Source organism: Rhea americana, unplaced genomic scaffold (genome assembly GCF_003343005.1).
Source record: "Rhea americana isolate MKP2758 unplaced genomic scaffold, rheAme1 scaffold_32, whole genome shotgun sequence".
In the NCBI taxonomy this organism is placed as follows: Eukaryota; Metazoa; Chordata; class Aves; order Rheiformes; family Rheidae; genus Rhea; species Rhea americana.
This window is the reverse complement of record NW_028186446.1, coordinates 200759-228421: the sequence shown is the minus strand read 5'-3', so window position 1 is coordinate 228421 and position 27663 is coordinate 200759. Positions and strand designations below refer to the sequence as shown.

Sequence of the window (27663 nt, the reverse complement as noted above, 5' to 3'; positions counted from 1 at the left end):
ATCAGTGTACAGCTTCCCAAGGCAGCAAATAATGACAAAAAACCTAGCCATCATCACTTAGACATTTTCAAATTCTTACTGTCCAYAGCCCTAAAGTGTTTTGGGAAAGAGATATAAATTATTATTCCCACTTTACTGATGGAGAAACCTGTGACAGGATCTTCCTTACTATTCAGAAAGCCAGTAGCGCATCTGGGAGACCAACGTGTTTTGTTTGAGTCTATATTTAAGAAACTCATAATCTTTCTCAATTTTTTCTGCTKATGAAAGATCTGAAATTACCTAGAAACAAAAATAACAAATCCCAACCCCTAAACCAAAGCCCACCAGCAAAACACACTATATAAATATGTACAACAATCTTTAACAGAAAATACTGGAAAATAGTAACTGAAATTTTAGGACAGAAAAGAAGTGCATTTCAGACTGCAGCAACAGAAAGTTTTTAGCAGACTCTTCAACTAGTTTTTGTGGTTAACAACTCTATTTTCAAACCTTCTCAGTTCAAGTTTCCTGAAAAGAAAAAAAGAAAGTAGTATTCCTAGAGTAACCTCCTAGGAGATCCTTTTTTTTTTTTCCCTGGGAAAACGAGTAAAAATAGAAATAATAGAAATAATAATAAAAAAGGGCTATTAGAATAGTTTTCTTWTATCAGTTTACAACTTGGAAAATATCTGTTGACTGGATATGGATATGTGTTGACTTTGGATATGTACTAACAGTGGGTATGAGAGCTAAAGAAGCAGAATGTCACAGCAGAAAAGGAACAGTGTTGAYATCTTTACTCAAAGTTTCTAGAGATGCAAAAGAGCCTCCTTTTTTAACTGTATAGAATTTTTGTGATTCATGGGCTTTATTTAGAATCAAATAAAATCCACTTTCAATCTYACATCTTCTTCAGTGAAAGGTTTTGGGGTGCATGGCTTACTTTTTTTATGCATTACTGCTATCAATAAATGACTAAAAAGGCTTCTTTAATCATTGTAACTATTCCAGTATGCTTTAAATCACATATATTGCTCTACCAACAGTACAAATGGGTGAGATAGGAAGACTTGTTATAGATTTTGCAACATAGAGAAATATATTTAGATGTGGAATTTACAAATAATATTTTTTATTTTATAGTCTGATTCATTGTAGTTCAGTATTAGTTTTGTAAAATTTTAAGTTTTTACTATTAAGTTCAGTAGTGTATATTTCCTTGAGTGCTGGTTTGTGAATTATAACAGTATGTGAAGCACTTTCACTCTCTTGAATAAAGGTCATCCATTGAATTCCAAAGATTGTCTGTATTCTATACAATTCACTCAAAGCACTTGTTTCTAACCTGATCTCCTTTCCTTTTTTCATTTGTGAATGACCAATTGAAAAAACAACAACACAGGACACAAATATGTATCCTTCAAAAGAGTTAAAGTTATTTTCAGTAGAATATTTTCAGTAGAATATTTTCTGGGCAATGAGATAATGTTATATTTATGACTCTACATTATTTCAGTTGGCTAAATATATTCTTTCCTGTTCATAACACTCACAGTTTTTAATGAAAATACAGTGAACTCACTGAATTGTTTGATGTGGACTCTAATGAGCTTCTATGCACTATTTCTAATTCTTTCAAACATCCAAATGTCAAAGATAGACTCCTCTCATAATCTGGTGTCTCTGCCACTAACATGAATAGTTACATGAAAAGTATTGCAGCTGTGAATTCCCAGATTAAATCTGAACTATGTGCTAAAGTCAGAATATTTATATATTCYGGACTTTATCTAGTTGCAATTAAGACAATGACCCAAGTTCATCAGGATTTCAAGACGAACAGCATCAAGTCTTACGGAAACTTATATAATTTTTACCTCATAGATGTGTTCTACTAAAGGACCAATTTCTTCTTCTTTTGTAGGTTCATCTTTGGGTTCCCAGTTCTGAAGTGGCAAAACAATTTGTGGAGGGTGAGACACACTGTAATATATAAGAAGAATTAAAACGGTAACTGTTGCCAGTTATCAGCTYTATTACCTTTAGGCAAAATTAAGATCACAATAGAAAGTGGAACTCTTAAGCACATTTCATTGGAAAAAATACTTCRTTTAAGGCAGCTCCATTGGAATTAAGTGAGGTGAACAATATGATGGTTCCACAAAGTCCTTCTGAATCCTTATAGACCATCGAGGGACAGCATTTTATCCATAGAACTAGGGTAACGGTAGGTAAATAAATGTATTTTCTCACTCTCATTCAGACCCCATAGGTGTTTAATGCTGTGCATCTTTATACCCTGCAATACAGTTTTTAGTAACAGAGATATTTATTTAAATGCTCTTAGTGTAAATTCCTCAAAACTTCTGTTATGAATCATTAAAAAAACTGACAAAGCAGTCATTTACCTCATTTTACAGATGAGAAACCGAGGTACAGTTGGGGCAAATTATATTCATACAGTCACAACAGATGCACCAAGAGACTAAATTCAAGGCTAGAGCCTGAAATACCGCAGGGTACCTCCCCATCTGCTCTGCAAACGAAGTGGCACTCAGGGTGATTGCCTGAAAACAGTGTTGCAACATTCAAAATCTAAATCAAACATAATTGAAAAGACAATGMCTTAGACTTTGACATCTCTCTGCTATTCTGCTACGTTAGCATTTTTTCTCTTCTTGAGAAAAGAAAGGTCAAGAAAGCACCAAGCAGCCTTCTTCTAACATTTCTATCTGAATCACAAGCCTTATGTTCGTTAAAACTTGGAGGCCCCCTGAATGGGTCTCATTCGGGTACTAATTTTAACCTTGTTTAGCTGTTGAGATCTTTGGAAATCAGATCCCAAGAATCTCTTCTGGCATCACAGGTGAGTTCCGGCTCAGTTATCTGTCATCTGTTTGTACTAGAGGTAGCTCTTGRTATTAACCCAGTAAGCATTACCCTTTCTTTACAAGGGTCAGCTCTCACTCAGTTCTGCTGGTTTCCAGATTCTTTAGCATACAGTAAAGGCACACAATTTCAATAATTGTTCTGCCAAAGCTGGAAGATTGCTGTCAGAACAAATTTAAAACAAATTAAAATTGCTAATGAATTTTTTGCAGAATATAATGTTTGACAAAAAGTAGAAGATAATAGTGATGGGCCTCTATCCACTGATGTTAATTCTCTTTCCATTGAATCTAAACACATAATACACCACTCCAAGTGCAGTCTGCCCACCGACAGCAGATGAGATTGGGTGTTTTTGTTGCAAATGCTGCCATTTTCAAAATATTTTTTGAAAAAAAAGAGTTCTTGTATCCCGCTGTAATGTCATGTAAATGAATGAAATGTTTGAGAAAAACTTGTCCACAGAATACAGCTTCTCAAAGTAACATAGGATTCTGGAGGAGAATGACTTAATATCATCTGGCTGAAAGTACAAACCTTCATGAAATGTAAGACATCCTGGGGTATCCAGCTAACTTAAAATACTTCCCCAGTATTCAAAAGGCCAGCAGTTCCTACTAACAAGTATGCCAGAAGACAAATTTACAASCTAAACCAAATAATAAAGAAAATGAAATATATTCATAAAAAGGTCATTTTAAACGAGCTACTTTGTCTAACTTGTTGCATTTCACAAATGGTCTTGCTTGCAAGAAGTATTTTGATTATAAATCATCTTTGGAGAATATGAACTTTCCTGTGTTGTTAGAAAAGCCAGACATAGGGATCCATAAGCTAACATAAAAATATTACAAGACACAAAGCATATATAAACAAAAAGAAGCAGGCAAAGTTTTTTTTTTTTTTTTTTTAGTATGTTTTCTATTATATTCCCTGTGCAGTGTTTTTCTCATCTACAGAATTACAAAGTTAAATGTAGGAATTTAATTAAAATGATCATAAAGTTTATAAGAATATGCACATTTATTTTGGTAGMGTTTATGGAGTTATTTTGAGGACTTTGATATTGATGTGAAAGAATTAGAATGAGATCAAAAGAAACACTTTCAGGTTTGGTTACTTTATTTTGTATTTTTAACATTTGATTTAACATTTATTAGCTGAGATTTTTCCTAGATTTTTAGATAGTCAGTGAAACAAGAGTGCTGAAAAATAAAATAAAGGAGTAAGTTCTACAAAAAAATATTCATGGGATATACAATAMGTATTCTGCCTGCTTCAAGATCTCCCAACACAAATTACTTTGTTCCTAAATCCCTTACTTCTCCAGTGCTCATTCAGTAGTGGAAATGACAACTGCAACTATAAAACACTAAAACTTCTTATAGACAAAAAAAAGTAATCTCAAAAGTTAGCAGAGCAATTCCAATTACATAAACTATCTCATATTTTGTTTCCTTTCTCAGAGAGGCGGCATTTGCATGCACTCACTGTATATGTATATATGTATGTGTGCATCCACATGTGCTTAGCTTTCCTCAGTAAAATGTATAATGATTCCAATTCCACTTCATCATTAAGCCCAACATTATGCACAGAATAGGGAAATCAATGCAGGATGTTTCCCTCCCCAGATGTGGATACAGTCTCTCTTTTATTTTTCTTTAGGAAATACTGAGTAAATAGTTCCCTTGGAGCTGGGTATGTTTCAGCATATCTGAAGTAATTAGCAGGATCAAAAAGCATTTGGGAATTTTCCTTCGTACATGCATGCTATAGTGTATATGAAAACCAAAGGACTTAATAGGAGAGGAACTGGAAGTCATTCAATCAAATAATTTCTCTGTATGTAATTGTCTGTTTTTTAGCACTACAGACAGAAATTCAACCCCCCTGTTCCTTCTTGTGGGCATGCTCTCGTTAACAATTTAGGTGGTTTTTGCAATTTCCTGTGCCTATTTATTACAGAGCTTTCAACTGAAAAGAACATATGATGGCATAAAAAGAACATGATGGTAAAGAGCCCAGAGAGTTTTTAAGATTCTTCTATGAAAGGGATGAGCAACCTCAATGAAAAAATCAGAATCTGCAACCCAGAAAGCAGCCCTTACTGAAAAATCTCATGTGTCCATAACCATTTAACTTGTGCACTGAAACTCTAGCCATTCCCTAACGTGGGTGCCCATCCATGGTAACACTTGGCAGTTGTTCTCTCTCAACATTTTCTCTCACATCTGCAGCCCACCAACTAACCCCTTTGATTCTCATTTTCTCAGCCTCTACTTCTATTTCTGTTATCTTCCCCCTCATTTTGTATTTTTCACCTTGTTAGTATGACACTTTCTCCCTTGCTCATTTCCTGTGACCACAACTAACACCTAGAAAATGAAACCTTAATCTTATTTCTAGTCTTGTCAAATAGGTTGTCTTTCTATAGCTCTTTTTCAGAAATGTGAACTCAGAAATTCAGAAAATTAACCTATGCCTACACATTCTGTTGTGTGCCTGTCCTCTGCTTTCCATTTATCCCCAACCTTATTCCTAGCCTTCTTAATCTGGAAAGTACTAATAAACTGTGATGAAAAATACTTCAGAAAAATCCCCATTAGTCTTAGGTGAATATTACACCAGAAAATATATCCAGACCATATCCAGACCAAATATATAGACCAAAAAAGGTATCTGTGATCCGAAAAATTGTTGAATTATTTTCCAGCATAGGTAATCAAGGTATTGTCTTATAAGTAATTATAACAAATGTATTTTTATAAATCCATAAAAGCATAAATAAATGCATTCTTATTTGCATACCTCTAAGTTAAGGAGGCAGGTGGACCCTACAGGTCCATCATATGGGAGACCTCAACCCTTCCCGCATCGGCCAGGCCTCACAGCTTGACTACAGGAGTGAAGCTGGGGCATGTCCCTCCTGCTCCCCCCCCTGCAGTACTGAGCATGGGTGAGGTACAGGGCTGCAGTTTCAGAAGGGAAGATGGAGGAAATCTGAGATCACAGAAAAAAGCATTTGGGACAATTACTTGCTTTAAAAGAACATCCTGCCGACTCTCTCCAGGATGCCAGGATAGAAGTCTAGTTCAAAGACTTTACAGGGCTTTCTGAGATTCTTATCGACTAATTGCATTTTATAGTTACCTAAACCAAACTGTATGTGAGAATACAGAAAGCAACAACTATAACTCTCAATCAAACTGAGTGCTCATTTATTTCGGTATGTCCAGTGGACAGACATCTGCTTCTGACAGAAATGTAAGAACTCTACAGTATTAGCTGATTGTACTCCAGTTGTAATCATAGCTCATTCCTAATTCATCCTCTCTCCCAAGATCTCCCTCTGCTCCCTATTAGCATTTGCCTTGCCATAAAACACATGTTTCATCATTACAGCAATAAAACCCTCAGATTCTGCTTTGGTGTTCAGAATTAGGGGCATAGATGGCTTCACAAGCAGACCCACACATTCAAACAGACATTCTGCATTAGCAGCATCCACGGACACAGTTTGAATGCCCAGATAAAACACTCGCTCCAATTGTTGTTTTTACAGTGTAGGATTCTAGTGCTGCATTTGCACAGACATTTGTAAGTGTAATGGAGTCCATGTGGGCAGTCCTGCTCTACATGATTGGATAGGTACTCAGGTACCAACATCCTGCAAGGCTTGCAGGGGTGAGACTCTCTTAGAGTCTTAGGTGTTCTTGGTGGATAAGGCCCTCGAGATTACAGTACGTAAAAAACTTCACTACAAAAAAATAGTTACTGTTAGGAATCGAAATGGTGGAGTACTTACCCTCTGACCTGTACTTGAGCCACAGCACTGATGTTGATATGGAGGTTAACTAAATTGCTGGTGGGATTAATCTTGTTAGAACTGGAAGAGACGTGCACATGGGTTAAAAACAGTTATTGGGTAGAATTCTACACTGTTATAGATACAGCACTGAGAACACACGTGTCTAAAATTAGGAAGCGGTGCTATTGGACATTGTAGAACATGGGGCTTGTTGTTGCAACTGTTCAGTCTTTAAGACATTGGTATTTAAGTTTGATATTATTTGAGCTCATCACATGATCACATCAAACTTCCACTAAAGAATCCAATGCCTGGATATGATGATATAAATTTATTTAGCTTAGCATATCATGGAAATTCCCTTGTTCAGTTTAGCTGTATCTGATTATCTGAATTGAATCCAAAGTTTTTTCACGTATTAGAAGGTAGCATTAATGAACAAGATTGCTTTTATGACTCTCCAAGCTTCTGACTTCTGCATGACAAAGTCTCTAAAGAAAAATAACTGAAATAAACTGTTTCTTCCCCCTTCTCTTTTTCTCCCCTCCTCCACCCAGAGTCTTTACACTTTAAATCCCACTTAGCAATGAAATAGATCCCTACTTTTAAAGTCTGGTGTTTTCATTCACTTCATTGTCTTTTCTTACTCCAAATCTTTAGCAGTCAAAGCTTCTTTCACTTCAGCAGGCCTATTTTTCTGACCATAGCCCATTCATGCAAAGAAAGTTTTGTAGCTACAAATTCACAGAGATAGTGAAAATAACTATTCAGAATTTATTTAATTATGGGATTAATGATAGTAAGTTTGGAAGGTTTTTTTCCAGCAAGTCTGGAAGGGCCTCCTTGCCCCATGGAGACTAAATGTCTATTCCTGTCACAGTTTACTGTTATCAYATCTGGGTAGCATCAGTCAAATGAAAACATTCAGAGCAAGGCAGCATTCCCAGTGACTGACTCCTGAGGAGTGAAGGGCAATACTGCTTTGATCCAGGCCTTCTGGTTACAGATTGCTAAAATTAGAGGCAGCTCTAATTTGTTTGTAAACTAATGCAGATTCTCCTCAAACATTAGCCGAACTTTTGATGTAACCCTCTACTGCCATTACTTTGAGCTGCAGTCACTTAAAATTTGCTTTTAAGTACAAAAATRACTATGATGGTAATTTGTCAGAAAAAGCTGCTCTCCAATTTGTATTATGGCCGTACTTTCCATAGAGTTAAAACACAAATTTTGATCATATATATTTGGTATTCAAATCTTGTCTGTGCATTATGGTATTTTGTAGAGAATCTAATAGTTCAAATAAAAATTTCAGAACATCTCCCTCTCTGAAGAGTCTATGCATGCATAGCAAAATCCACATTAGAAAAGGAATCAGATTTGAAGATACTACATAGCCCCTTGCCTAATTCCTATAAGTAATGATCCTCAGTTCTGCAAATCAAAATATTGATTTTTCACTTGATGTCTTTGAGTAACTTAAAGGTCTCTCTGTAAAATAACTCAGGCCAAGACACAAATTTCTGCTTCTCTTTCTTTCCATTTTTGGTCCTCTTTCTGCTCTATTGTTTTGTGTTTCCTTATTTTTTCAAAGATTGTTTTCTCTGTTTGCTACGGAGGTAAAATTACTGCTTGAGAAGCAATGTACAAGGCAGTGTGCTTTTAATGATAAAATACATTCCCTATGCAAGAGTGCTTTTCGGTTTGGAAAAGCACCCCTCTTTTTGGGTGCTTTTCAGCATTTTGATGGTAGTTTGTGAAAAGTGCCCTGCCTTCTTGATAGTCCAATAGATTTTATTCACTTCAATTTATTGAGTCACACTCATGGAGGCAGTATGGGATGTTGCTATCTCTTGCAGTTCATATTTATTTTTCAGTAAAGCCTTGACACTTTTTCCACCAAAGTGACCTACCCTCAACTTTTCTTAGGAAGAAAGACCTACTCACAAAGCTCTGAACCTCCTCAATCTCACAACAGGTCACAACAGGAAAAAGGTGGTCAGGAGAGCTTCTGATACCCATTTCAACCTTACAACAGTATTGGTTGACCTGACAGTGGATGGTGGTATGGACCGTGGACCTATAACACAGGTTATACAGGCTTAACACCTGCCCAGACACCTCTTTGACTTCTGCGGTGTGCCAAGTGCTGTGTGTGTCTACTGTCCTTCCCTAGTTTATGAGCCTTTCTGCATATCCTCTCCTTCCACAGTTACATTCTGAAAACATGACTTAAAACATTTTAAATGTCTCAGTTATTTACTACAGCGAGCAGGATCAAGGCCCTCATTAAAAGCCAGACACGAGCAATTAAGTCTCTGTGTGTGGGGCAAAAACAGCTTCATGAGGAACAGCAGTGCATATTTGATGAGGACAGACGTAGCAGAAGCCCTGTCACCTACTGAAAAGTCTCAGGTTAGTTCTAGCTGTTATTCTAACCCAGCCATTCTGCACCTTTTTGTCCCTGGGGAAGAAGTATTGCCCAACATAAAATAGAAGAAGATTCCCCAGCAGTAGTATTTCACCCCTGTAAATGTGGAGGAAACTTATGGAAAAATGACAAAGATTCACCTGAATCAGTTTTCTCTTTATGTTGGTATCTTTAAATAGCTCCTCTATGAAATTTTCACATTTGACTTTCAAGAAACATTTCTAAATATTCAAAAAGCAAAAATCCAGTAATTTCAATTACAAATAAATCAAGAGTAAATCTTTCTAGAAATATAGACAGAAAAACCATTGACAACATTTTTTGAGTTATTCTTTTTTTTAGAAAAAATGGAGAACTGTTGAGTAGCTTTAACTGCTCTTTTATTTTCTAAATTACTGTAAAGAAGTGGCATGATTTTTTTCTTCAGAGTATAATGTATTTTTAAATACAGCACTCTTTTACAAAGGGATCATTGTTCTTTAATCCTGAAGTGCAGAACCAAGTGCAAATTTGGCAAATCTGTGGAAGAACCTCAGAACACTGACCAAATCAGTTAACCTGAATTTTAATGAAGTTAAATCCTCAGAATAACCTTAAGCTGATTTAGCTAATTGCTAACAGAGCTACACCCCACAATCCTCCTAAAGAAAGCTACCATAGAAAAGTCCATGAAATATCTTCTGTCATTAAAGAGTAACAGGGAACTTCTTATAAATTAAATTCAGATATTGACAAAAAATCAGTATTCAAATAACCATATTCTTGATAAAACATCTAACCTTTTTATTTGCAGCTCAAAACTGATGTTGAAATTGTCATTTTCAAAATGCTGAACAGAAAATCGGATGCCTGCAGAGAACTGGGAAAGAAATGAAACAACCAGTTACCAAAAATGGTAGGTCCCTCCCTGTTAAGCAAGTAGTATTGTTTAATGTTGCACTTCATAGACTTGTATAGGATATTGTCTTTTTTTAATCACTATTTAACATCGTTCAGTCAGTTTCAGGAGAAAATATCACCTACATATCTCACCAGATGGTAAACTTGATCGGGCAGAGGAAAAATCTAGAGCAAGAGAGAAGCATATGCCTGAGAACAAAACGGTGGCCCTTTTTCATTGCTTTATACTAGCAAACAGAAAGCTCTCTGGCACTGCTCTTTCCTGCCCCCATCCATGCCTGTCTCCAAGGCTTCCTGCTCCTTTGGTTGTCCTAGCCTCCCTGTCTATAACTATGACATAAAAGCTGCATGTTTTAAGTGCTGTGGGACTGACTGATCACCTGTTTTTTTTTAGAAGTTAAATTAGTAGAAGCTTGATGTTTTAATTTGATTTAGTTTGCATTTTTTCACTGAGTTTCTGAGAGACATAGCTCAGTTAAGAAGACTATGACCTCAAAATTGTAAGTTCAATTTGCCACAATGTGCAGCTTCTGACCAGTTAAGGTAAAGAGTAAGCCGGTAACCCCCCAAACTAAAAGAGACGAGGTCTTCTACCAGTGTACTTTGTGTTTAAGGAAGAGGGGAAGCAGTCAGGTCTTCAGAGTCTGAGCTTCTCTCCTCTGATAACTTCCACTTGCTTTCCAAGAAGGACGTGGAATAAAGCAGAACAAGGTAATTCAGAAAACAGAATGGAATTCCAGGGCTAGTTAAAGAAGGGATATATAGCAACGTATGGTGGAGTCTCTGTAACTCCCTTGCTGGACACAGATACAGCCTTGGTATGCAAGGGGTAGGGGAAAAGGGGCAGATGTCATCTGTCCTCCACATTAAATTAAAAAATTGCACCCTGATGTTTAAATTAATCCTCTTAATTGCCTGCTTTCAACTGCATGTGTTTTGAATTTGGCGATTTTTGAATTCAGAATTTTATATTGAGACTGACAGCAAAGCATACAGCCTCTAATCTTGCATGACTTCTCACTCCCCACTGTATTGCTTGATGGTAGAAATTCCTGCCAGATAACTTGCACACTGTGCTTTCTTTTTTTAAAAAGACGGTTACATACATATGTAGAAACAACCATCCTGAGAAATTCATCAAATGGCATTAGGAACTGAGGACATTAGGGCTTCAGTTCTGTCAATATTTCAGTATATTACACCTAAAAGGTTCTTTTTTCATTTTAATGTGCTTGTTCGGAAAAAAAAAAAGAGTTGTCTGCTTAGCCTGCTTTTCTTGGCATGCTTGGGGTAGTGTCATCAGCAGCACAGCAGGATACAATAATGTACATTCTCTTTTTAGGGACCGTGATTCAACATCACTGAAGAAAAAGATTTTCCTCTGTACTTACACTACTCACAGAGGGGAGTCATATCAGTTGTTTGAGCAATTTTTCATTTTCAAGTCATTGTTAATTTTAAAAAATCTTCACTTAAAAAGATTCAGTAAACCAAAGATACTTTTCATTAGATCTAACAGAGTAGACATGAACTGCATTTTAGATCTGATTAATCTCTTATTTAATACCAAAACACACTCCTACTGTAGGAGTCTAATGGGCTGCAGATGATGCTTTTGTGTAGTCATATGACTTTGTTAATATCAAGTAGCCCTTGACATTGTTGCTAATAAAGGGCCAAAGATGCTCATCCGTACTTGCTGAAAACCCACAAGGCCAAAAGATTTGAATTTGCTTCAACCTACAGTGAGTTTGGTCTAATGATCACTGACTCTTCTTATTTTAGCAAGAGGTTCATCTTATYGTACTAGTTTAATTTTAGTTAAATTTTCCAGGTAAAGCTAGTTTTGTTGAAATTACATTATTTGCCACGTTGGAAACATTTATTTTTGAAACAGGTGACATTTACTACTGATAGTTTCTTAACCTGTTATTATGTTCAACAGCACCTAGGAGTATGCTGGAAGACAGATGGCTAAGTTTTTTTTTGCAGTGTCTTACAATGTATATGAAAGATATAGCCTCAGTGGTCTTGAAGAATGAGTTCAGTACATATCAAGAAATATGCAAGATCTTCCAAGCCTTCCAGTCATTTAATTTTATTTCTAGTCATTTCTGAAGTTCATTCAATCCTTGCCCTCCCTTGTTGCCAATAATGAGACTGCAAGAAGGGCAATCTCATTATTGAATTTCTAATACCAGAATTTCTAATCAAACCTACATCTCACTTGCTAAGGTCACTCAACAGACACCATCAGTAACAGTGAAGACTTGGGAAGCTTGTCAGTCTGATCCATTTCAGTGTCAGGAATAAGTACTTTGAGTGTCTTCCCTGTTTGCATGTGAAATGGTATTACAAAGATCTAGTTTGCATTCTGGGCCATATGGTGTTGTGATGTTCTTTTCCACTTCCTTTCACTTTTCTTTTCTGCAACACATATAATTACTGAAAAGGTTAAGTACTGTTTGTGGGCAATGATTTCATGGTCAAGGATTTTCAAAAAGGCAGGGATCTAGCAATTTTGCTGACAATAATGCATTTTGAAGATGTAAAGTGACAGATAACACTATAGTCCACTGAAGCAGTAATATCCCATGGGGTACATCACTAAATCCTGACATAAGCCTCATATTCAGAAACTGGTCTTAAAACCTTGAACTCTAGGGATTCAGAGTGCTGAAAAGACATTACTATGACTCAGTACTTAAGAATTTTAGCAATGTTTGATTTTGACCTAACCTTCTCTCTCCAATCCCTCACAACTTCCACAGAGTCTCTGACTGAATATTTTGAGAATAACTGATCTCCTGCCAGAGGAGAATTGTTTTGCAAAATTGGAAATGGATCAGAGCAGCCTTTCATGATTTATGCAATTTGTAGAAAAGACTGGTATTTTGCTGTTGGAAATATGTTTGCCATCATAAATAAGTTTGGACTGAAAAAGCTAAAGTCCTTTCACCTTTACTAAGCTTCCAGGAGAACTGGTTTCAAAGATGAAATTACGCTTTAAACTTTCACTCACTGTAATCAGATATTTTTTGCCATCTGACTTTGTAATGCTCTATCTTCATATGCCTTTATATTCAAACATTGGATTCTTCTGTTATAAACTAGAATATTCTTGAGCATATTATGAACTCCTTTGTTTTATACTGCTACTTCCAAGTCTATCTTCATACCTCTTAGGCATACTTGCCAATCATGCATTTATGGAAGCCCTAGACCTGATTCTGAAGAAAAACAGGATTAGTTATGATATGAGAACTTAACAGGAGACAGGTGAGAACAGTACCACTCTACTGGCCACCTTGTGGCACTCCCCAGGTCCTCATACTGCTGCCAGTTTGGATCAATGATGAAATGGCGACAGAGCGGAGAGTACTCCTTTGGATTCACAGGGAGGAGCGTGTGGGACTGTAGTCTCATACCTCCACGAGCAGACCTTTCCATTGCCTCTGTTTATGACAACATGCACACCACAAAGCAAATTTGCTCTCAGTTTGACATATGACGCCAGTGCATCTGGTGGTTACCCTTTCTTTTTTTTTTCTTCTTTTCCAAACACATGGGGTTTTATGCCCTCCCTACCAACCTCTCCCAATCATCTACAATACTTGCCCACTTTTATCTGTATTTTAACAATTTGCTTCTGGCATGACATCAAGCAATAAATAAGTCACCAGATATCCGAATTTGCTAGTTTTCTGGTAAGAGGAATTATCTGTCTTGATCTGCAGTTTACCTAGTACCTTGGCCGTTGGCGCCTCCCACTATTCCATTATGAAATTTCACTCTACGGACATGTTTTCAATTACTCTTCCTTCTTAGGAGTTTCATTTAGTAGAACAAGACAAAAAATTTTAACCCACTTTTCTACACTCATTGACTCCCATATCTACCGAGTTTGCCATCTTAGCGCAATGTCTGTCCCAGTAAAGAAGTTTATAATCCCATCTTCAAACTTACAGTCCACTGCAGTTCTATAGTAGCTCCAATATGAAATGTGAACAGTGATGATTTTCAATTAAAAGCTACTGTTTATTGTCCATATATGTTCATGCAATTGACTGTTTATTTTTTATTAGGGAGGCTATTTATGCAGGTTTAAAAGCTTGGGTTAAAAATCCTGTTTCTAGTTAAATATTCATAGCAATATGCCCCTGGGTTTATGAGCAGTACTGGAATTCTTCTGCAGGGAGAGCCTTGGAAGAACAGTCCTGGGTTGAATACTACTGGGGTTTCCCCTGAACTGTTTTGCCAAGAAATAGGGACAAGTGATGACATCTGTGAAATGGCTAGCACTTTATTCTTATCTCTAAATATATGTTTAATCCTTATCTGCAGCCCATCTTCAGTCAGTACTCAGCTCCACTTCTGTCTGCGCTACCAATGTTCCACGTAAATGTGCAGAAAAATTTACAAATAACTGTTCCAAAAAATTTTAAAATGTTTTTAATAACATGAAGTAAAATTTGACTCCCACCTTATTTTCTCTGATTTGCATCATGATTTAAACTTCTAAGGGAATATTGATACATGCAACATGAGAACTGGGCTAAAGAAGCTGTCATTTACTATACATATCTTAAAAAGAAAGAATACTAAAAAGAAGAAATTAAAACACATATTATGGATTGGGATTCCCTCCTCATTATACTAGTGCAAATCCTGCAACATCATTTTCTTTAAAGTAATAGTGAAATAAAAAATAGACTGTAACATCATTAATTTTTTTAAATACCAGGTTATTAGTTTTTCAAAAGCATACTGCTGTCTCTTATTACAACAACAATTTCTGGTCCAAGTAAATAATTTGTTTTAGGTACTGCTTATAGAGATACATTCGGCTGATTGCTCTCTATTTGCTCCCCTCTAAAATTCAATTAGATAAAAATCAGCAAAAGCATCTGGTTTTCCCTTACGTTGGCTCCGGCCACCATGGGGTTCCCAAGATCACAAACCACCATTCTAGTTTCATTTTCCATCTTGTAATCACAGCTCAATACACGCAGTGCCTGTAACAAAAGGACACCAACACTAAGGTTAGAGATCACAGGGAAATGTATCCCGCTGGGAAAGCGATGCCTTTTGGACTGTGACATTTCTTTTGATTTTAGACACCTGTGCAGTGCACTCTCCAAACATTTAATTGGTTATCATCAGACAACGGGGGAAAACTGACGCCACGGAAAAACAAATGGGAAAATGTCCTGGTACTTAAACAGCCACGTTGAAATCTCTCTATTTCTAGTTTTAACACACTGCTTTGTTGTAGTGAATGATTCCTATAGCCACAATGACACAATGAAGTAAAACAGAGTAGGTAAAGCTGGATGAAGAGAACAGGCATCACAGTGATCACAATAACTGTATTATCTGGCATTAGCAGAAGCTTGTTACAGAATAAGCCTAGAATTTTATTTTCCAACCTATGGTAAAGTGCTCAGAATACCAGACACTTCTGTAATCATAAAAACTGTTAGTTGTGTTTAGAATTTTTAGAAGTTAAGGTTTTCATTGTTTACAACAATAATCTTTCAGAGTCCAGTTTGTTCTTAATGTGTTACATAGCTTTTTCCAGTATGCCTCCAGACTGAGGCATAGCATATTAGAGTGGTTTAGTGACTTGTCCACATTCAAAGAGAAGTTTCTGGTAGGGCTGAGAAAAAGATCTAGGTACCAGGCCCAAATCTGAACTAAATCATGTGGCCTTGCTGGACATTTCCCATGCAGTTTTGGTGGGTAACTTTGGGGATACACTCACATAATATCCCTCTAAAGCTCTTAATGGAAAATGTGTTTTGTGGGTTCTTTTTCCTTTCAGCCTTTTAGTCCTTATTGCTAGTTGTGTGATCTGTAAACAAAATACACTGTATTGAGGGAGGAAGAGCTCTAACATAACGGGAGATGCAGTCAGGAGACACAAGATAAATCAACAAGATGTTCTGTTGTTTTTCCCTCTGGTATACTCAATATGAGAAAATACTTGCATAAATGCATGGAAGTAAGCTAGCTTGGTAAAAGCAGCATGCACCTAGAGCAGTTGCTGTAAGGCTCTCCCATCATCTTTCATTTGTGATTCTCACAGATTAATAAATACATGGTCTTTATATGAAAGACCTGTGAAACTTCCAGACCACTGACTACCAATCCATTCCTCAAACTGCCAAAGCCACTGTAGACACGCTGATCTTATCTTTTCCTGAGATTAAAAGAAAAGATAGAGCATGTCCTAAAAGAAGCCTATGTGAACCACGCTCTCAGTGCAGCCCTCATTTTATAGTGACACTTTAACAAACTGCTATAAGGAAACAAAATTTGTTACACAGCGTGTCCAGGGAATTAATAGCCATTCCCAGCTCCTCTCCAGCAGTGAGTGGGGGATTTTTACACTCTTTTCAGCTGGTTGATTGCGGTGGCAAGCAATTTATGGCAGGAGAAAGGTTGTTAACACAGTTAAAATCCAACTTTTCAGAAAAACTGTTCATTTTAGAGTCGTTTGCACGTTTATTGTTTTGTTCTTGAGTCTTTTTTTTGAAACTGCTATCTACAAAGTTACAAAATAGACACTCATCTATATTTGACACTTTGCAACTTCTTTATAAATGCTGTATCTCTCACCAGTGCAGAGTAATCAGCCTTTATCACACATTTTTGTCCCTCAAAGGCTGAACAAATAGATGAAATTTACAGCACAGTTTTAGACAACTCAGAGGCTATGTTCTTAGACTGAAAATGGTTAATGACACAGAATTTATATGATGAGCATCACAAAAACTGATTTGTGCAGCATAAAGATGTGGCAAACGGTCAGCTGTGACAGAATTCCCTCAAGGCCGAGATTTATTGCCTTTTTTTCTCTGATCACCTTTTTGAGGTAGTTAAATACAAAACAGGAAACTTAAAAGCAGGCAGGAAGCAAGCAAGAGGAAAGATACTTACACACCCAGTGCTGTCAGTATCATTGACTTCACACTAACTCAGCCAGACGGAGGGTTTTGCCACAAAATCCTTCTACCTGCCACTGGTAGCAACTTATATTTTTACAGTAACACATGGCCTTCTTGGCAGTCTTGAGCAGCAGCAAAACCCCAACAATTAACATGTGCATTTTAGCGGTGCATTTTAACTGGAAAATGATTGGATGCTCTAAGTAATCCAGGCAGCCTACAAACTTAAAACTCTTACTAATTGATGCCAGAAGAGTTAAGCATCTCTTAATGTACCTCCTTTTCCTGATCAGTACCTCCCAATCTTATTTTTCTGAGTAAAATGGATAGATTAGGTATCTTGATTATGAGGTGCCAGAACTGAGTTTCTCATCTAACTCATGAAAGAAATAGCGTTTGTCCTTAAGAGGCTCAAATCATGTCTCATCTAGCAAGCAAACTTTTCCTTATAACATGAATTTTCAGGTAAAATGAGAAGGTTGCAAGTCTTTCTCCTATTCTAACAGAGTATCACACTATAGTTCAGAAGAGCGTGGAGGTAGGGCTCAGAGATTATCCACTGCAAAGTCAGACAGCCACAGCTCAGCAGTTCCCACGCTAGCAGCGACAGTCATGCCAAAATACATGTTCTCGGTACGGAACAAATACCTATTAAGGCTTAAATATTTGCCTGATTTACTTTCACTAATTACTCCATGTAASTTTAAGTTCCAGCTATTGCTACAAAGGCAGAATTGATATGTTCACTATGGGACACTCTTTCATTGGGCTAAAGATTAGTGTAGAGTATTCAGTCAATGGTTTGGGGTTAAAATACACCATCATGCTTCTGCAGTACAAGAAGGTACCTACAATGAGTATATACTGTGTCTGCATCTATTGCTGGCCATCAAAATGTGGGGTAATGTAATGTGATGTGATTATTCTTTTTTTATTGCAGCTAATTCCAGTCACCCCACACCTCCTGCATATGGACACACATATGAACACAAAAACTTATGTTGGACAGGAAGAATTTAAGGAATAAATTTGTTTCTCTATTAGCTGGACTAAATCCAGAGTAGCCTCATAATAAAGTAGCATAATATCCTGTATAATTACTTTGAAATTATGGCAGCATAATGGAATGATTTGTTTCTAAAGCTTTTTTGGTTGCATCAGAAGTATAGCAAGTGATTTCTTTGGCTCATTACATTTCATTTGTTCTGTCTTCAGCACAAATTTCTTTTAGCACTGCTGGCTCTGAGAGGAATATTACCTCTGTCTTAATGCAAGAAGTCTGCAATGTGAAGAAAACCTCAGTTATAACTACAGAGAGGACTGTAAACACTGATACAGTGAAAGTCAGTGAAATCCCTGGTTATGGAGTTTTAAGAGCATGATGACAACTGTACCTATCACAACCCATCTGCTCACTGAAATTACTGTGTATTAAATATAGTACATTTCAGGGGCATTCAGATATGCCCCACTGGCAGGGAATTGTGTAAACACAAAAATAAGAAGTCAAATCTTGACTCCCCTAATTTTCATCTATGGGCCATGCCTCAAAGTGCTTACAAATCAAGAGACTTTCTTCTTGCATACTTCAGTGTTTCTTGCATACCAGTGTGATAAGTTCTTCTGGTTCCGATTGCCATAACTTTTTTTAACCTTACAGTTACAGTATATAGTTATAGTTAACTTTTTATAATCTTTTTTCAAACCTTATATTTGAGTTAATTGAGTTCCTCTTTGATTTATACTCAATTATACCTTCGGTATAAAAAATTTGGTCATCCTTGTAATACACGAATCTCAAACACCTAAGCAAGCTGGGTGTTTGCTCTGGGGAAACAATTGAAAATGCCTGCAAATTCTTGAGTGACCAAATTACTTAATCTGTGTATTTGCATACAGGACAAATTAAATGAGAAAACTGATTAAGAAGGATATAAAAGAATGTTTGAGTTATAAAAATAGATGTACTTTTTTATTTTAACTTTCTCTTTTCCTTTATAAGGATCATATATTCTTCTTTGTCATGTTCACAGCACTTTTAGGTGGCATACAGAAGCAAAAAATGTGACTGAATACAGACAAGAGTCAAGTTCCACCAGCAGTTAAATGACAGCAGTTTTGGCTTTGTCTTTTTAAAGAAAAGTACAATATCAATTTCTCTTTCAAATGAACATTGAATATTTAAGTTTATTTAATGCAACCATAACTTCATGAAGACCACTGCTGCCAAAAATATACTTTTACAATTTAAAAATCTATGGAAAGAATCAACTTGTTTTGAACATCATGTGAAATCCTTGTGAAAATTTTATCTTCAGTGCAGAAAGAAAGACTATAAGAATGATATAGATAGTAAGACTAACATTCTGATATTTCTTGAACAGAACCTAATGACAACTCTTTGGATGAAATAAGGAGGGAAATTAAGAAAATACGAAATAAAGACTGCTGTAGTGAACCAACTACGTGTGGGAAAATGATAAAAATTTAGACTAAAATGGACTATAAATCCATGAGGATTCAGAACTGGACTCATCCAAAACGTATTTTACCTGTCACAAAAAGCTGAAGAAAACGAAAAAGTTGCAATATATGTTTCCTGAACTTTTTTTTCTTTGAAAAAGAAAAAGATGACTAACATTCCCCCCAACCCATTCTAGCTTATCCTCATTCACCCAAAACACCAGAGACTTTTCTAGCTCTTCCTTCCTTTCTTTCTCCCTGAGTACATCCTGCTGCCTCTAAAAAATTCAATTTTGCCTAGACTATTGAAAAGTCCTGAGTGATATCTGTCTAGTCCAATTGATAGAGAGGTGCAAATACAGGCTGTGGGCTTTGGATTAAGTGCCTCCCCTGATACACTTGGTAAGAGCCAAAAGAACAGCCAAAGATTTCTAAAGAGCAACAAAGCAATAACTGTAACTAGTTGTAGTATTCTCAAGAGAATTTAAGTTCTCTTATCTCAGATCACAATCTGAAAAACTACAGACTATGCTAAAAGAACGAAAGAAATACAGAGGCTAGGAAGGGATGGGTGTTTTTACTTATTTGTTTTGTGTAAACAGATGTGCTTCTGAGAAGAGAGGCTCCAGATTATTTCTGTATTCTCATCTTCAATAACTTCATTAATTCTTGTCATTCTTTTTTTTTCAGATTGGGTTAAAAGTCCATTAATAAACACAATTACAGAAGGAGAATAAGAAAACACTTTGTAAGTTACTTCCAACTTCATTAAAAACATTTGACTTTAGAAAGGAAATTAACTTGCTTTCTCCCACTCTCACCCTTGAGGCCCTTCTGAAAATTCCAGGCATGGACAGAAAAAAAGAAAGTTCACGTTGCAACAGATTGGGAGATTTATGTGCAGATGAGGTGTTGGACTTGCTGTCCAACAGAGAATACTTGAACACTCTACTTGTTTGCAGGATAATGTTTCATCTTTGCTCTTAAAAAAACAAGCAAACTCAAAAGGGAAACACTGCAAATTCAGTACAGCTCAGCTGGGCTTAAGGCTACCTTAGTCCTGTGAATATTGGTGCATTTTACATTATAATTGCTTTTTTGGCCTAACCATAAGATAAAATAATTGACTAGAAAGGAAATCATCTGTTAAGTTTTATACTGCATTTAATGATCAATTACGCAGGATACCAGAGACCAGAACACTCTTAATAATGGGAAAACACCGGCTTGCAGGGAGTACAAAACAGAGATATCCGAGTGTGTGGGATTCAGCAGGTCTTATTAGCTGTGGCTAAGAGCTAGTAGCAGGAGATACAAGGTTGGAAGCACTCAAGTGATTCTGTTCTGCCGTTCTCTGGTACTAGAGGGGTTCAAAGCCTGAATTATGTGAATAGTTTTACTCCTAAAAGCAGTATTTGTGTGGCATTGTACTTAAGTTAATAATGAGTAGTTGAATCTGAGCTGGCTCTGAATAGGATGAGCCTGACTTTCCCAGTCTCTGATGACAAAGCCTGCGTTATGCGAAGGAGGATAGTTGAGAGTTAATGGGATCTCCCCTCCTAAGAGCCAGCTATCCACTAGCTGCTTTCAGCTGGCATATCCTACGCAGGTTAACCCTGCTCTTGCTTCTGATTTATTATCACTAACATTTTGATTTACCTTGTTGCTGCGTTCAACTCCAGTGTAATCTGCCTCAGGTGGAATCTTTATATGCAGCTCAGCTTCATAGGCTCCTTCCCCATCATTCCTTGGATTTATTATGAGCATGATACAGTTTTCTTCTCCGATTATGAGCTGATCTTTATCTCTGTATAGAACATACTACTTGTCAGGAGTTAAAAAATGCACAGTTAAGTTATAAGCATGAATAAAGCAGGAAGCCAATTTACTCGTGTAGCATCTGTTCTGAAAAATATTTTGTGAACATTGTAAAGTTAAACTTTTTCACAAAAAACAACTCCATGGAGAAGTCCTGGGAAGGAAAGAGGTCAGAGAAAATACACAAAATGGGCAATGGAAATAGACTACCACAGAACTTCATAGTTAGTTGTACAAAATTTCAGAGCCTGACCACTTCCTAGAGAGAAGTATCTAATGGAGGAAATTAATTGCCACCGGCGCCCACAGCATTGCTTTCTGGAGGGCATGATGGTGGCAGGATTTCAGCTTTCCTCTCATGCCTGTTGTACAATGAGCAATGACACAAGAGTTCTTGCGATCTGCAGTGGCAATGTCCCCTTTTCTCTCACAGCTATCACAGAGCCAGATAATTGCCAGGGGTTCCCCACTAGGACAGCCTGGCATACTCCTCCCTTCACAGGAAGAACTGTTGCCACATTTTGAAATCCTTTTGTTTTGAAAAATCTTGTTTTGAGATTCTTTTATTTCACTATAAAATGAATTTGAGAGAATTGTGTTCCAAGTTTAAACTCACTGGCACATTGAAATAAAGTAAAAAGCTCTTGCAACAACAACTTATATTACCTCTTGGCATTCAGAGAACTAGAAACATTTCTTACAAACATTTGTAAACTATATTTTCTATAATTATTGTTAAACATTGCGAATGTCTAACAGATACCTTTCCTAAGTGTATATTTCCACATATATTGTTTTTGTAAATGAAATGGATGCACTAATTAAAATCTAGAAATCAGGTAGGAATGTGTAGATATTGCCAAAAATTGAACTGAGCTCTGCACGTTTCATTCTGTTAAAGCAGTTACAAATGTTTGAATTTTGTTATATATAGTATCATTTATTTGATTAAACTTACGGCATAGCAGAAAGCTGCAAGTYAGGAATGCACAAGTTGTCCTCTCCACAGTCTACCAGAATGTAAGCCTACATTGTTGTAAAGAAAATTACAATACAGTTAGTACATGTTTCAAAGTCCAAATCACTTCATTGGCTTAAATATCACTAGCACTGCCCTGGTGAAGTAGTTGTAAGCTCCTCCCAACATGAGTAATGTTGGAGACTATTTGAAATTATAAATTATATCCTTAGCAGAATACTGTAATCTCTTAGGCCCTTTCCCACAGTAACTTGGCTAACACATTCCAGAATGCAATCAAAACTATGAACACAACAAATTTTTGGAAACGCTTTAAAGACCTGCCTGGTTCAATATTTATATTAAATTTACATCTTGAATTAATTAAATTCTTGCGTAATTTTGGGAATAATATGCTGTTTTATGAAAGATGACACAAACAGTATTCCTAAATACTTTCATATTTATATACAGAGAATGCTGCATGCAAAATTCATACCTGTTCTGTAACTGYGCTTTTCTGGTAATAGTTAAGTATTGGCTTTACAACTAAGTTATCTTCAAAATCGGATTCATCCAAGCTATAATTCAAGTTTATGTTGATGGGAGATAATTTATCTCTGAATTCTGTTTCATCCTGTGGGTGACAATCACATAATAACCCCCAAAACATTAATATAATTATTCTAGTTGAGTATGGAATGGCATCAGATTGAGAATTTGGAATGGAGGGAGGGCCTGTGTGGATTTGTGGAGGTAATACTCTTGGTTTGTTTCACAACCAAGTATTAGTGATGGCAAAACTCCACTATCCTTATTGCCTAGACACTCCCTTACAAACTGCTTGAGACTCCTCTATTTCACCTGTCATTGTTTTTCTAGGACCAGCCTTAAAATCTGCTTCAACTGTATAGGGTAATTCAAGGTGAATAGTCAATGACCATTTCTTCTTCACAAGTTCAGTTTCATAGTTCTAATTCTACACATTAAAAAAAAAAATCTGAATTCAGTATTTCTAGGGACAGTCCTTCAAAATATCTATTGGAACTGAAATGGCATGTACACCCTTCTGCAAAGGAAGCCTTTCTTTTATACTTATTTTGGCAAAACACGAGCCAAAGATTTACATGGGAAATCTTACACTGACAGAAGAATAGACTGGACACTCAGATCAGGCCTTATATTAAGTATACAAATGTGAGTTAATTGCATTTCTGTAATCGTGGGTTCCCCAGTAAATTGTTCTTATTTTTCAGATGACTGCCATAAGAAACATGCCTTTTTTTTTATTATTCTTTTCAAATCCCTGGTACTACTCAAATGATGAAATGACAGTCCAAAATATTTTAAACAACTTACTCTGAGATATACAAGAAAGTCCTGACAATGGAGCTGTTTCTGTCTTTCCATCACAAGGGAGAAGTAATAATGTGACTGATGGTAATCAAAGAAGAGGGTCCTCTTAACAGCTCCTTTCTGTTTCAATGAATCTAATTGCAATTCACTTTTCAGCACTAGAGGATATAAGTAAATTGAATATTCATTTATTTAGCAGCGGAAAGAAAAGCTAGTAAAAAAATTGTTATGTATTACAGTTAATTATTCTAACAAAGTCTTTCAAGTAAAAGTAATCCACACCTACAAGTGCTTGTCTGTTTGGCAGCACACTAGCTTTTTGATTCAGAGATGGAATATGGGTAATTTCAGTTACGTTTTGTAACTTTATTTACAGAGCATATCTGCACTGTACAGGACTTCTAGTTATTATGTTGTTTTTTTGTTTTTTTTTTTTTTCCAAAAGAGAACATCCCCCCAGTAGCTATATTCTTGTTTGTGTTTGGCTTAAACTGAATAAAAAATCCTTCAAGTGAAAATACAAGCTTCGTGCTTATATATATTTTTAAACCATGCTTATATATATTTTAAACAGTATTTCTTACCTTAGAAAGATCTCACTTCTATCATCTTTGAATGCACAAGAAAAAAATACAGCTGAAATTAGGTGGGTCTGGGTAAATTTATATAAATATAAAAAATTTCTTACCTATCTCATCTGAAATAGTTTGACCTTCAAAAGCTGCACAGACTCTTACAGTAAAACTATATAAAAAGAGAAAAGTAATTACTAACAGAAGGAGAGCTGACCTGGGAAGAAGCAATTCCCCCAAATCATGACATTTAATTTTCCTTTCATTTTTTAAAAAAGATGTTCACAGTAATGTGTACCTAGGCACCTAAGGTACCTCCTAACCAAGCTAGCAAGTCTCCTAGGCTCCACTAATAATCAAAGGAAGAAAAGCTCTGACCATCTTGCCAGGGAAGATATAGAGAAAACTGTCTTTTCCCTCCGATTCAAGAGGCAGCCTGCACAGACCACTCTGTGAATACCACTGGTAAAGTTGGATTCCTGAAGTTGAGCTTCAGCAAATCATCTTTGTATGAGGCCGTCTGCATAAGTCCTCTCTGGTTCATCATGGCCAAAAAAGAAAAATCTCTGAGCATGTAGCCACCACCTAAGCTGTCTGCTAGTGAACCAAAACACAGAGGGTGATTTCCTTTGACATTAACATAAGACTCATGATTTCAAGAGGGTAGATATTATTGTAAACATATCAATTGAATTTTTGTTGCACAAGACTGATGAAAATGTATTTTAATTTGTCAAGCTTTGAAGAAGTTGGCAGTTACATGAACTAAACCAAAAGACAGAGAAACTAGTTACTCATGCTTGTTATTCAATATATTGATGCAATACTTTTTTAGCTAATAAGTTTACCTTTCATTTGTTTGTTCAGTGTCTTAGCAGGCTTTCTTGGGCAATATTCACATCAAAAAGATAACAGCAGGATAAAAACTCTACCTCAACCATCATAAGTTATTTCTCATAATAAACTCTATTTCTAGTTTTCTATAAGCCAAGCAATAGATATTGTCAGTTATACTCAGCAACTGTGAGAAGAAACCTTCTCTAGTTTTATTGATTGATACTTTCTAACAAGGCTTACTAGAATAGCTATTTATAAAATATAAAAATTGTAAATGCTTACAGAAAGGTTTCACTTTGTGAAGAGCTCATGCAAGTTATAAAAATATTTAACTGAATTGTATTTTTAAAAAGCTTTCAAGAAATACTTTTGGCCACAGAAATGGCCATGTTATAATGTTATTGATGTTATTAGCAGGCATGTTTCCTTGCTAACTGACAACACAAGAAATCCATGATTGAAAACATGCTCTTATGTGTGATATCTGTTGTCACATACAAAAAGGGCTTCGTTCTCCATACCATTATTCCCAAAGATGTCCCGTGCATAGTAACAAAACTGTTTGGGTGAATAAAGATTTGAGACACCCTACAACTCGTAGGAGTCACTGGTTACCAGGCATTCTTACAGCATATTTTCATGGGTTCAGAAAATGTTTTGTTTTTAATATGGAAGACTTAGCTAAACAGGAATAGTAGGTCCACACTGGGAGATGAGAAATATGTACATCTTATAACAACAGCCTGGGTTAAATAAAAACATTTCTGAAATAGCTATTGCTCTTAAGTCTCCTCACTGCTGCTAACCAGTGTGCTAACTTACCCAGGCTGTGGATTCAAAACCAGTACTATCACCTCTAAAATAAGCTATAATCATATTGTAATTGAGTATTTGCTTCCTCTGACAAATGTAATGAAAATGTGCCACATCTGGGATTCATTTAACTCTCATGACCTTATTCAACATCTTCCTCTTGGGCAAACAGTTTGCTGTATGCTATTAAACTATACTTAACCATAGCTGCCAAATGTATTAGGAATCTTGACACACATTCCATGGAGAAACTGCAAATTCAGTCATATTTCCACTTCTTTAAAATTGTAAGTTAACAGACGAAGAACTGATCATTTGCCAATACACAAGGACAAGAACAGCAGGAATGAGAAAAGCTTATGTAGCTGCAAAAATACAGTTTAGATATCAGGCTTCAAATGTCATTCTGACATGTTATAACACAAGTCTATTTCCTCAAATGTAAACTCATGTACTGCCATCATATATCATACTCAGTAATCTCTCTTTTGAGAGCTAACATAATTTTTGTACTCATATTTAAAACATGGTTCACATTAAAATTCAGCTTGAAATACACCGATCTGTTGCAATCAGAAAGGTACTACGTGTTAAACAGCATAATTTTAGTGTATGCTCAATCTGCTACGAGTTGCATTGGTTGGAAACACTAATGCTGTAATGAATACAATAATTTCTCACACACATTTGATAACTGCAGTCTTAACTGTTACTGTAAGAGCCAAGATTTAATCCTCCCACAACAGGCAAGAAGGAAATAGCAATGAGAAAGAGCAAAATTTTGCAGTTTATTAGTCTCCTGGCCTCTGATTGTCTGAGAGGTAAATTTACAGGTTAGGCAGAATTTGGCCACACAGTTGTGATTTTTAGGATATTTGATGCAGAAATAGTTCTAATGAGATCACAAAGTTTGACCAGAAACACAGACAAACTAGAAATGCTCATCATTTTGATAAGGAGATGCTGCGGAGATTTTGAGGGATGATTTAGCTTTACAAAAAAAGAAAAGCTGAGGAAAACAGAGACCACAAAAAAAGTATGTAAGCCTAAAAGATGTATGAGATTTATCTATAGGCACATTAAAAAATATAATGGTTGAAGCTTACTTGTAGGAACTATTAACACACAAGAAAGAAATTAACCTCCATCTTTCACACAATTTCATTTAAAATGTTATTTCCTATTTTTTGGATTACAAAATTACAGAATTTGTTCTAAATTTGCTGGTTTGGGGAACTCAAGGAATAGCCACATTTTAAGTTAACAGAGAAAGAAACATATATACTTCTAGGAGTTCAGGACATTTCTTTACAGACTCAGTATAAAAATGACTTCACATGCATGTTTCCTCTGTGCTTCATTTTTCAATTTATATTATAGTTAAAATAATGTTTTCCTAATACTTGAAAATGTACAATAATCAACATTATTCATACTTTACACTTCCTGAAACTCTTCTGGTAGGAGCTTTCCTTTCATTCTGATTTTGCAATGTCAATCAGTAGACATTTTACACAAGTTGCACAGCTGGCTAAGAGATACAGAAATCTATCGCAGGGGACCAAGGAATTCTTTGTCTGTTGGAGTTTCCCTGCTAATTGTTTTCATATGTACGATACAAGCTTATATCAACTAAAGAGAAAAATTATAGCATGGAAAATAGCAGCTGCTCCTCAGTCATTTTAGAAGTCTAAGATAAATATTTCATACTATGATCTAAATCTTTAGGGAAGAATATTTTAGAATAAAGCAGAAAGAAAATAAATTAGGCTCCTACTAAAACTCTTGTAGATAAAAACCAAACATTTTCTAGCTTATTCTAACACAAAAATGAAAAATAATGAAAAAACACATGTTAAACAGTATGCTTCACTTTTTCT

General features: G+C 36.0%; 1 protein-coding gene across 1 annotated transcript in view; it reads right to left on the bottom strand.

Annotated features, from left to right (window-relative positions):
- The window catches only part of ITGA8 (integrin subunit alpha 8), a gene marked incomplete at its 5' end in the record, with an annotated part of 109725 nt that overhangs the window by 33937 nt on the left and 48125 nt on the right, over nucleotides 1–27663 (bottom strand). The window contains 9 exons of the mRNA XM_085310559.1: nucleotides 1863–1968; nucleotides 6683–6763; nucleotides 9896–9975; nucleotides 14939–15031; nucleotides 21089–21236; nucleotides 22206–22273; nucleotides 22705–22842; nucleotides 23565–23719; nucleotides 24250–24305. Coding sequence (XP_085166685.1) covers nucleotides 1863–1968; nucleotides 6683–6763; nucleotides 9896–9975; nucleotides 14939–15031; nucleotides 21089–21236; nucleotides 22206–22273; nucleotides 22705–22842; nucleotides 23565–23719; nucleotides 24250–24305 — 925 coding nt within the window. The remainder of the gene's footprint in view (nucleotides 1–1862; nucleotides 1969–6682; nucleotides 6764–9895; nucleotides 9976–14938; nucleotides 15032–21088; nucleotides 21237–22205; nucleotides 22274–22704; nucleotides 22843–23564; nucleotides 23720–24249; nucleotides 24306–27663) is intronic.